The 12,170-nt window shown below is 44.6% G+C and overlaps 1 protein-coding gene across 11 annotated transcripts in view; it reads right to left on the minus strand.

Annotated features, from left to right (window-relative positions):
* The window catches only part of LOC122549923 (E3 ubiquitin-protein ligase HECW1-like), a 464,685-nt gene that overhangs the window by 156,162 nt on the left and 296,353 nt on the right, over positions 1-12,170 (minus strand). For all 11 annotated transcript variants that reach the window (XM_043690154.2, XM_043690156.2, XM_043690157.2 and 8 more), the window contains 2 exons: positions 4,950-5,029; positions 1,321-1,442 (listed from right to left, as the gene is read on the minus strand). In XM_043690154.2, coding sequence (XP_043546089.2) covers positions 1,321-1,442; positions 4,950-5,029 — 202 coding nt within the window. The remainder of the gene's footprint in view (positions 1-1,320; positions 1,443-4,949; positions 5,030-12,170) is intronic.

Genomic DNA, 12,170 nt, shown 5'->3' on the forward strand with positions numbered 1-12,170 from the left:
AGATCATATCACACTTTGTTCATGGTATGGTAAGAAATGAGAATATGGTAAGTGTCAAATGAAGAAAAGCGTGAGCAGTTTCTGAAAGTTATCTGAGCTGGAGGATGTTTTACTGTCTCAAAATAGTTCTGATTTTATTCTATTGTATTTGATGTATGTGACTAACAGATCTGATGCTGTTGGCTGATGAGGTACTGGTGAAGAATATGACTGAAAGTGAAAAGGAGCTAGGGACTTACAAGCCACATTAGAAGGTGGCAATAATTTGAGCACTGCAGTGCAGGAAGGAATTAAATAACTGGACCAGTCACAACCTAAACCCAACATGCCATCTGTAATACATTCCTATAGGAATTGGAATTGGTTCATATTTCTGTAAGCTTAAACTGCAGTTCAGTGCAAGATAGCAGCTTGGTAACGGCAACCTTCCACACATAGCTAAGATTTTAATGTAGTCTGCACATCTTTGAAGCTTTGCCTTCAGACACACAGCATTTTAAATACAAGCAAGAGAAATCATATACGTTTCTCTTTGTAAAATAAAAGTGCTACAGTCTTATGTTTTAATTTGGGGAACCCTCCAACCATAGATGTGCCAGCGGTATTTGTTTTTCAGAAATTAAATATTTGAACACTGCTGGCAGTAAAATTTAAAACTGATTGACAACTCTAATGGGAGAAAACATGTAGTAAAGCAAATAAACAGATAAAACTTAAGTGTTCTCCAACTTATCTTGGATTTTATCTGAATTTATTAATATTACACTGCGATATGCATAATGGGTCAGTATGAAAAGGTGAACTCAGTTCCTTTCAATTTATTGTACAGGGTTAGTCTTGTTTGTCAAGCTGTCAACTGTTTTGTATTGTGTTGGAGTATTCCAGTATTAGAAAAATAAATCAAGGAATCCTTTCTCATGAAGGATAATAATTTTACAGGAAAACACATCCAAATAGTTTCATACAATAGCAGCAGAGTGATGCAGAAGACAGAAGATGCAGCAGTGTAATAGCGCAAAATAATGTAAAAGGAATGATGTAGCAGAATAAGAGAAGAGCAATTATAAAGCACAGTGAATCAGAATATAAGAATGAAGAAATCATGAGCATAGAATGAACTGCATAGTGATTTTGATCATACAGGAAAGCAACCACACAATAATCTAACGGCTTAATGCTGAAATCATAAGACAGTTATGTGCATAGCAATGCCAAATAATGCAGAATTCTTAAAATTATTATATACAGTTACACACTAACTTTTGAATTTTGAAATTACCAGGAAATATAACAATTGCAGGGATTCAGCAGGATACTTACATTGTTTGAATGGAGCACAGTGAAGAACTCAGGATTTGTAATAAATTTGACAGTTGGAGACTGCAGTAACATGTTAACCTTCTGGGAACTCACAGGAGACAAAGATCCTTCTCGCCTCAGTTCTAGCAAAATGAAGAATCAAATATTATTCCGTAAATATTATTCCTTAAATAGAAAATCACTGAGAAATATATTCATTTTGGAGATAAGGATTTAAAAATAATAAAATTGAATTGTATTTCATTTTGTGGTGCTGAGTGTATAAGATAACCTAACATATATCGATGAGGAGTTCTTGAGCAGGCAAAGGGGTTATTCCTTAGAAACAAAAGTAACTTCCCTTTGTACTAAGAGTATGGAAAACATTAATTGAAGAGGACTGGTGCCTTGCATTTTATGGCTGGGAGGATTTATTTTCACTCAACTTCCATACATGTCTGATAGGAAAAAGTGAGGACAGCAGGTGCTGGAGATCAGTGTTATGAGTGTGATGCTGGAAAAGCACAGCCAGTCAGGCAGCATCCGGGGAACAGGAGAATCGACATTTTGAGCATAAGCCCTTCATCAGGAATGGTTTATGCCCTGATGAAGGCCTTATGCCTGAAACATCGATTCTCCTGCTCCTTGGATGCTGCCTGACTGGCTGTGCTTTTCCAGCATCACACTCTCCACTTTCATACATGCCATTTTGGTTGCAGAATTGGTCAATGATTCACAATTACTACGTGAGAAATCTGTCACTGTTTATTTCATCTGAACAGAATCTGTTTGAGTTCAACCTTCCACCACATTAGTGGTTCCATTCAATTGATTGATTGTCATGTGTACTAAAATACAGTGAAAAGCCTCATTTATGAGCAGCACAGGCAAATCATAGTAAGCAGGGATGTACAGATCAAAGATTGTAAAAATAAACTTGGCAGAGGCATACTGATTACATTGCACAGGGCATACGCTAGGCAAGATCAACATTAGCAAGATCAGCAAAGAGACCGCATCATTATGGTCAGAAGTGAGGATGTTTGCTGACGACTTCACCTTGTTCAATCCCACTTGCAGTTCCTCAGATTATCTCAGATAATGAAGCAGGGTGCACAATCTCAGTAACTTCCAGGCTTGGGTTGATACGTGACAAGTAACACTTACACCACACAAATTCTAGGCAATGACCATTTCCAACAAGAGTGAGTCTTACTACATCAGTGACATTCATTACTATTATCATCACTGACTCCCCAACATCAACATCTGGCGTAAAAATTGAAAGAGCTGTTGATGTTGTAAATCAGAAACAAAAACAGAAGTTGCTGGAAGAGCTCAGAAAGTCTGGCAGCATCTATGAAGAGAAATCAAAGTTAACGTTTTGGGTCTGGTGACCCTTCCTCAGAATGAAACCTAGTTCTGGGAAGGGTCACTGGACTAGAAACATTAACTCTGATTTCTCTTCACAGATGCTGTCAGTCCTGCTGAGCTTTTCCATTAAGTTTGGTTTTTGTTTCTGATCAACATCCTGAGAATTGCCATTGACTAGAAACTTATTTGAAGCAGCCACATAAATACTTGGCTAAAGAAGTGGGTCAAAGGCTGAGATGTCTGTGGGATGTGAGTCACATGATGACTATCGGAAGCCTGTCTATCACCTTCAAGGCACAATTCAGGAATGTGATGGAATATTCTCTACGTGATTAGATGAGTATAGCTCACAAGAAGCTCAACAAAATGCAGGACAAAGCAGCTGCTTGATCAGCACCCTATCCACCATCTTGAACTTTCACTCACTCCACCTCCAGCACACAGAGGCAGCATGCATTGCATCCATAATATACACTTGTCACTAAAGCATCTTCAATTACATTTTCCAAACTCATGTCCTTTACCACCTAGAAGGACAAGGGTAGCAAGTTCCATTCCAGGTTACACAACAACGTATCTTGCAAATGTATCATCATTCCTTTGTTGTCATTGGAATTCTTTCCTTAACCTTGTTGTGGGAGGACCTACTCCTCATGGACTATAGTGTTTCAAGAAGCCAGCTCACTGCCTCTTTCTCAAAGTTACAAAGGATGAGCAATAAACATGGGCCCCTCCAGCGAATTCAAAATGAACAAATAAACAAAATACAATGGAGGCTTTCCAAACAGGTTGTGTTTATGGAAAAGTCAAAAATATAAATGTACTGAAAACAATTCAAACTGTGCCAGATCAAACATGTACTGGGTTTAGCACTTGTTCCAAATGTCAACTCAGTGTTATGTTTAGAGCACTAATTCCCTCAAGTATATGCATGAACCCATTAGAATTTAACGTTTCAGTAGACAGGTTTTCTGCTATTTGTATCTAGCACTTTTGTAGTAATCAACATTCAAAACTATTAATCATTTGACCTTCCCTGGTGGTCTAGTGACAAGGATTTGATGTTCTGACAGCCATGGCCTAGGTTTTTTTCCTGGTCAGGAAATGCAAGTTTATATCTGGGTGGCATAGTGGCACAGTGGTTAGCACTGCTGCCTCACAGCACAAGGGACCTGGGTTCAATTCCAGGCTTGGGTAACTGTTTGTGTGGAGTTTGTAAGTTATCCCTGTGTCTGTGTGGGTTTGCTCCCACAGTCCAAAGATGTACAGTTTAGGTGGTTTGGCCTTACTAAATTGTCAAGGGATATGCAGGCTAGGTGAATTAGCCATGGAAAATGAGAGGATGGGGGTCTGGGTGGAATGTTGAAAATAAAATCCCTAAGGAAAAATGGGGTGGCATGGTAATATAGAAGTTAGCAATGCTGCCTCATAGCATTAGGGACCAAGGCTTGATTTTATACTTGGGCGACTGTGTGGAGTTTATATATTCTTCCCGTGTCTGCATGGGTTTCCTCTGGGTGCTCTGGTTTCCTCCCACAGTCCAAAGATGTGCAGGTTAGGTAGATTGGCCATGCTAAATTGCTCATAGTGTTCACGGATGTGCAGGCTAGGTGAATTAGTTTTGGGAAATGTAGGATTGCAATGATGGAGGAGGAGTGGGGGAGGTCTGGGTGGGATGCTCTTCAGAGGCTCAGTGTGCACTTGATGGGCCAAAAGGCCTGCTTCCACACTGTAGGGATTCTATGATATGTTACAGGATATAAAACAGTTCTGAAACATCTGCAGTGACTCTAGGTTGCAAATGATTGATTCCAACTGCTGCAGTTCCAGGCCTGTCAGTATGTGCACTACCCCACACGAGGTACTAAAAGAAACAAGCAGCTCACGTTTCCCCTGTGATTACTTTCATCTTTTTGTCCATTCTGTTTCCAAGCCTACAGGAGTAGTCTTTTCCTTTCTGAACTAACACTGACTTTTAGGAATTGACATACTTTGCTGGGTTCTTCACATGATCATGGCTCATTTATATGGCATGAAGCTTTGGGAAAACATAGTGAAAAGCACGGTTAATTACATTAAATGATCAAATGAAGGATCACAAGAGTCACAGCACAAGGTCTTGTTGAGAATCCAACTAATGTTTCTAGGATACATTAACCATAATAATTATTCCTGAGGGAACAGAGTATCTGGATGTTATGTTTGGATTCGCACATGTGAATGGTTTCTGAGGCTAACGTTACTTTAACAAATATATATTTGATATTATTACAAACCTGTATTTGGTTGTAAGATCTCTGCAGTAGCTTCATCTTCTGACCTGTCTGTTGCAATTGTCCGCTGGATGTTCTGATACCTGTTATCAAATCAGAGAGAGAATGGGATTATTGAAATATAGAATATCTTACTGAGTTATGTCTTATATCTTGGAGTTAGAAGAAGAGATTGTCAGAAGTGTCATTGCAGTAACAGATTGGGATGAGTTAAATCATTGCCACGATATCATAAATCATAGACAACACTTGTGACCTGAAAGAGTAACCATCATTGAAATGTATATCTCCAATTATTGCCCTATTTATTTCTCCTGCTCTCAATACAGTGCAGGCAGGCCTTAAACATGCTCCACAATCTGAACATTTTATCTCCGGCCTGGGTATCCTGTTGCGAGGAGGCAACTTCACCATCTCCGAGATTAAGGAGGAGGTGGTGGGTGGGCGCCTCCTCGTCACCGACGTCATGTACAGGAATGCTCCCCTGAGACTGATTAATGTGTACGCCCCAGTGGGTAAGAGTGAACGGTTGGGCGTCCTACAGCAGCTTCCACTGTTGCTGGCTACGGCCAGGCCAGTCATTCTGGTTAGAGACTTCAACTGTATCATTGATGCAGATGGACGATCCGGCGGGGGGGGGACAGTAAACTGGACGCCACATCCAGAGCCCTGATGGACACGGTAAAAGATGCCAAGCTGCACGATGTCTTCAGTACCCCTGCAGACGGAGTGCTGTGTAGATACACCTGGTCATGGGCAGACGGGTCTATCCGCTCAAGGATAGATTACCTGTTTGTGTCCCGAACGCTCTCGGTCAGACCCACCAACGTCAAGCCAGTGTTCTTCTCCGACCACTGCCTCCTGCTGGCCGAGTGTCACCTACGGACGAGCAGCGGGCTGGTAAGGGAACGTGGAAGCTGAACACAAAGCTGTTGACCCCGGGAGACAATGAGGAGCTCAAGAGGGACTACGCAGGTTGGAGAACTGTGAAGCCCCTCTTTGAGTCTCCAGCGGACTGGTGGGAAACAGTAAAAGGGAACATCAGGAGGTTCTTCATCCTCAAAGGTGTTCAGGAGGCGAGAGAGAGGTGGGGAAAACTGTGCCAGCTCCAGGAAAGTATGCAGAACCTTCTCCTGCTGGAGACAATGGGGGTCGATGTCACGGAGGACCTCAAGGAGGTGAAGGGCCAGCAAGCCTCGCTCTTTGCCTCGGAGGCCTCCAAGATAATCTTCCGGTCCAGAGTCCGCTCGGTGGAGCAGGATGAGACATGCTCACATTTCTTCTTCCAGAAGGTGCACAAAGAGAGCTCCGTGCTCAGCAAACTGAAGGGAGAAGATGGCTCGATAACATCATCTCAGGCTGACGTCATGAGGATCAGTAAATCCTTCTATGCCAGTCTGTATGACGCGAAGCCGACCGACAGCACGGCCTCCCAGTCATTCCTGTCCTCTATCACGGAGGTCTTAGACGACAGACCGCGGGAGAGGCTGGACCAGCCACTATCTCTGGACGAGCTGACCAAGGCCCTCGAGTCCTTCGAAAAGAATAAAACTCCCAGAAGTGATGGCTTACCAGTCAAGCTCTATTCTGCTCTGTGGGACTTGATTGGCCAGGACTGGAGGTGTATGTCAGTATGCTTCGGGCAGGTACCATGAGTGAATCCATGAGGAAGGGCATCATCACCCTCATCTACAAGCGGAAGGCGGAGAGGGAGGAACTCAAAAATTGGAGACCAATCTCACTGTTGAATGCGGATTACAAAATTCTGTCAAAGGTAATCGCCAACCGGGTCAGGTCTGCTCTAGGGTCGGTGATTCACCCTGACCAAACCTGTGCTGTACCGGGCAGGAAGATCGCTGAGAGTCTCGCACTCCTCAGGGGTACGATCGTCTACATGCAGGACAGAGAGTTGGACATCAGCCTGGACCAGGAGAAAGCCTTTGACAGGATATCACACAGGTATATGAGAGATGTTCTCTCCAAAATGGGCTTTGGGGAGGGAATCTGCAATTGGGTCAGACTGCTCTGCACCAACATTGTCAGTGCAGCCTCAATCAATGGGTGGGAATCAGATAGCTTCCCAGTCAGATCTGGAGTCAGGCAGGGCTGCCCTCTCTCTTCTGCCTTGTTTGTGTGCTGTATAGAGTCATTTGCCAAGTCCATCAGGAAGGATGCGAGCCTGAGAGGGGTGACTATTCCTGGCAGCGGGGGCCTGCAAGTTAAGGCCTGCCTGTACATGGATGATGTCGCCGTTTTCTGCTAGGATCCGCTGTCCGTGCGCAGACTCATGTGCATATGTGACCAGTTTGAATGGGCCTCAGGGCCAAGGTAAACTGAGGCAAGAGCGAGGCCATGCTCTTCGGGAACTGGGCCAACCAATCCTCGATCCCGTTCACCGTCAGGACCGACCACCTGAAGGTGCTGGGTATTTGGTTCGGGGGGGCTGGGGCGTGTGCCAAGTCTTGGGAGGAGCGCATCAGCAAAGTGAGGCAGAAACTGGGCAGATGGAAGCTATGGTTGCTCTCCATCGTGGGAAAAAACCTGGTCATCAGGTGTGAGGCACTGTCATTGCTGTTATACGTGGCACAGGTCTGGCCTATTCCCCGAACCTGTGCCGCTGCAGTCACCCGGCCATCTTCCAATGAATATGGAGGTCAAAGATGGACCGGGTCCGAAGGGACTCTCTGTACAAAGATCTGGGCAATGGGGGAAAAAATACACCCAATGCCACCCTCACCCTGATGGCCACCTTTGTGTGTGGCTGCATCAAGCTGTGCGTGGTTCCCCGGTACGCAAACACCAAGTGTCACTACGTACTGTGGTTCTACCTGTCCCCGGTGTTGTGAAGGATGGGCCTGGCCTCACTGTCGCGGAACGCTCCGAGTAGTTGGACCGTTCCATATCACCTGTCCTTCGTGGAGAAGTTTATGAAGAAAAACACCTTTGACCACAAGTCCATTAGGAAGTGGTCAGTACGTAGTGTCCTTGAGACCCTTCGGGAAAAGGAGAGGGCGGATCCTATCGAGCGGTTCCCTGAGCAGACTGTCAAAGCCATTTGGTAGAATGCCTCATCACCAGAACTTTCCAACAAGCACCAAGACATGGCTTGGCTGGTGGTGAGAAGGGCTCTGCCTGTGAGATCCTTTATGCACGCCGGGACTCTCAGCCGCACCGCACGCTGTCCTCGAAGCGGCTGCGGGGGGGAACGAGACTGTCACACACCTCCTTCTGGAATGTGCTTATGCAGAAGAAGTCTGGAGAGGAATGCAGTGGTGTTTGTCGAGGCTTGCGCCGTGTTTTGGGAATCCGTGCTCTACAGCCTGTTCCCCAGGACGCACACCGAGACGAACATCAACTGTGCCTGGAGGATCATCAACTCGGTGAAGGATGCTCTCTTGGCAGTCCGAAACCTGTTGATCTTCCAGCTGAAGGAGTTGACCCCGACTGAGTGTTGTAGACTGACACATTCCAAGGTCCAGGACTACGTGTTGAGGGACGCGCGGAAGCTTGGGGCAGCTGCCGCCAAGGCGCGGTGGGGAAAGACCACCGTGTAACATCTGTCTGCCTAAGAAGAACAGGGGGCCCACCCAGTCATTTGGGCTCTGCTGACGCCTCAGCTAAATATATGGATATGATTAATAAACGTACAGACCTGTATATAAAAATGATAAATTCTGATCTCTGTATGTAAATGTTTACGTATGTTTGGCATGACCAACTGTACAGACCATCAAATTATTTTATGAATAAAGTATATTTTTCAAATAAAAAAAACATTTTATCTTTTGAATTCATTACTAAACATTGCATAACAGCAACGGGATTACACTTTCTCTAAATTCCCTTCTCTCTATCAGGGACTTCTTCATCTCTTCAAAGCTCTCTTCAGATCATTCTAGCAATTCATTGCCTGGACTCAGTCCCTGCCATTTTGTGGCATGCTGTATGAGAATGCCTTTATATTGAACTTGCCAGTTTCAGATCGACAGAATCTTGTTTACAGCTGAAGGCTACATTCATGCCAAACAGCAGAACATGCACTTGGTAAACCAATGTCATAATCAAGGAATTGGATTACAATTCTGCAGAGCTGATTGCCCACCAGTTATAGAACATAGAACATAGAAGAATACAGCGCAGTACAGGCCCTTTGGCCCTCGATGTTGCGCCGATCCAAGCCCACCTAACCTACACTAGCCCACTATCTTCCATATGCCTATCCAATGCCCACTTAAATGCCCATAAAGAGGGAGAGTCCACCACTGCTATTGGCAGGGCATTCCAAGAACTCATGACTCGCTGAGTAAAGAACCTACCCCTAACATCTGTCCCATACCCACCACCCCTTAATTTAAAGCTATGCCCCCTTGTAATAGCTGACTCCATACGTGGAAAAAGGTTCTCACGGTCAACCCTATCTAAACCCCTAATCATCTTGTACACCTCTATCAAGTCGCCCCAAACCTTCTTTTCTCCAATGAAAACAACTCCAAGTGCCTCAGCCTTTCCTCATACGATCTTCCTACCATACCAGGCAACATCCTGGTAAACCTCCTCTGCATCCGTTCCAGTGCCTCCACATCCTTCCTATAGTATGGCGACCAAAACGGCACACAATACTCCAGGTGCAGCCGCACCAGAGTCTTATACAACTGCAACATGATCTCAGGACTCCGGAACTCAATTCCTCTACCAATAAAAGCCAGTACGCCATATGCCTTCTTCACTGCACTATTTACCTGGGTGGCAACTTTCAAAGATCTGTGTACATGGACACCAAGATCCCTCTGCTCATCCACACTACCAAGTATCCGACCATTAGCCCAGTACCCCATCTTTTTGTTACTCTTACCAAAGTGAATCACCTCACACTTAGCTACATTGAACTCCATTTGCCACCTTTCTGCCCAGTTCTGCAGCTTATCTATATCCCGCTGTAACCTGCCACATCCTTCCTCACTGTCAACAACTCCTCCGACTTTCGTATCATCCGCAAACTTGCTCACCCAACCTTCCAGCCCCTCCTCCAGGTCATTTATAAAAATGACAGACAGCAATGGTCCCAAAACAGATCCTTGCGGAACACTGCTAGTAACGGCACTCCAAGATGAACCTTTACCATCAACTACTACCCTCTGTCTTCTTCCAGCCAGCCAATTCCTAATCCAAACCTCCAACTCACCCTCAATGCCATACCTCCGTATTTTTTGAAGTAGCCTACCATGGGGAACCTTATCAAATGCCTTACTAAAATCCATATACACGACATCTACCGCTTTCCCCTCGTCCACCTCCTTAGTCACCTTCTCAAAGAATTCAATAAGGTTTGTGAGGCACGACCTGCCCTTCACAAAACCATGCTGACTATCCTTGATCACATTATTCCTATCCAGATGTTCATAAATCCTATCCCTTACAATTCTCTCTAAGACCTTGCCCACAACAGAAGTGAGACTCACCGGCCTATAGTTACGAGGGTTATCCCTACTCCCCTTTTTGAACAAGGGAACCACATTTGCTAGCCTCCAGTCTTCTGGCACGACTCCTGTAGACAACGAGGACATAAAAATCAAGGCCAATGGCTCTGCAATCTCCTCCCTTGCTTCCCAGAGAATCCTAGGATAAATGCCATCAGGCCCAGGGGACTTATCTATTTTCACCCTTTCCAGAATTTCCAACACCTCTTCCCTACATACCTCAAAGCCATTCATTCTACTTAATTGTGACTCAGTATTCACATCGGCAACAATGTCCTGTTCCTGAGTGAATACTGACGAAAAGTATTCATTCAGTGTCTCCCCAATCTCTTCAGCCTCCACACGCAACTTCCCACTATTATCCTTGACTGGACCTATTCCTACCCTAGCCATTCTTTTATTCCTGACATACCTATAGAAAGTCTTAGGGTTTTCCCTAATCCTACCAACGAAGGACCTTTCATGTCCCCTCCTTGCTGCTCTTAGCTCTCTCTTCAGGTCCTTCCTGGCTACCTTATAACTGTCAATCGCCCCAATTGAACCTTCACGCCTCATCTTTACATAGGCCGCCCTCTTCCATTTAACAAGGGATTCCAATTCCTTATTAAACCACGGCTCCCTCACACGACCCTTTCCTCCCTGCCTGACAGGTACACACTTATTAAGGACATTCAATAGTTGCTCCTTGAACAAGCTCCACATATCAATTACGCCCTTGCCTTGAAGCCTACTTTTCCAAGCCACGCATTGTGTAATGACATTACACAATTAAACAAACAACCAAAGAGGATTATCCCAATACACAATGCTGGGGGAGCCATGCACATCAGTGCAAAAGACAAGATGAAGTATTTGCAACCATCTTCAGTCAGAAGTGCTAAGTGGATGATCCATCTCAGCTTACTGACGTCCCCTGCATGATCCTCAAAGCCTGTCCACAAAGGACAAGGTACGAGTCAGGAGTGTGAAGACACACTCTCCATTTGCTTTGATGAACTTGACACCATCCAAGACAAAGCAGTTTGCCTGACTGGCACCCCATCTAACACCATCAAATATTCACTCCCTCCACCTCAGATGCACAGTTGAAGCAGCAGTGTACCATTTACTAGATGCACTGTATCAATTTACCAAGGCTTCTTAGACAGCATCCTCCAAACTCATAACAGCTACCACCTAAAAGGGCAATGGCAATGTCCCTCCAAATTTCACACTATCAGGACTAGAAAAATATATCATTATTCCTTCGCAGTCACTGGATCAAAACCAGAGAACTTCCTGCCTACTGTGGTTGTACTCTCATGAGCTAAATTGCAGTGGTTCAAAAAGACATTCTCACCATCTGCCCAATGGCAATTAGGGATGAGCAACAAATGTTGGCTTTGCCAGTAGCATTCATGAATAAAAAAAGTAAATATCTGGCTCTGGATTAACCTTCCAATTCTTGCATAGATCAGCAGACCACAGTTTATAGATGCTAATTGATTAGATAAATACAATTGTACTTCATGTACTGGTATGCTTACTGTAGTCATGTGACCTCTATCTCTACTGTAAGTACCTTTGTATGCCATCAGTGGCAGCCATTAAAACTGTTCACTGAAAACATGGTGTCAGGGCTGGTGCAGCCAAAAATATGTAGATTTTCACAGCTGTAAAAGAGCCAGCTACTATAAGAAACTGCAAGGAAGTAACAAAACAGGTTGTAATTTTGAATTACTATGTGCATAAAAATGCGTGTGCATTT

Source organism: Chiloscyllium plagiosum, unplaced genomic scaffold (genome assembly GCF_037043375.1).
Source record: "Chiloscyllium plagiosum isolate Xiang-an unplaced genomic scaffold, Cpla_swu_hap1 HiC_scaffold_5, whole genome shotgun sequence".
Lineage (NCBI taxonomy): Eukaryota > Metazoa > Chordata > Chondrichthyes > Orectolobiformes > Hemiscylliidae > Chiloscyllium > Chiloscyllium plagiosum.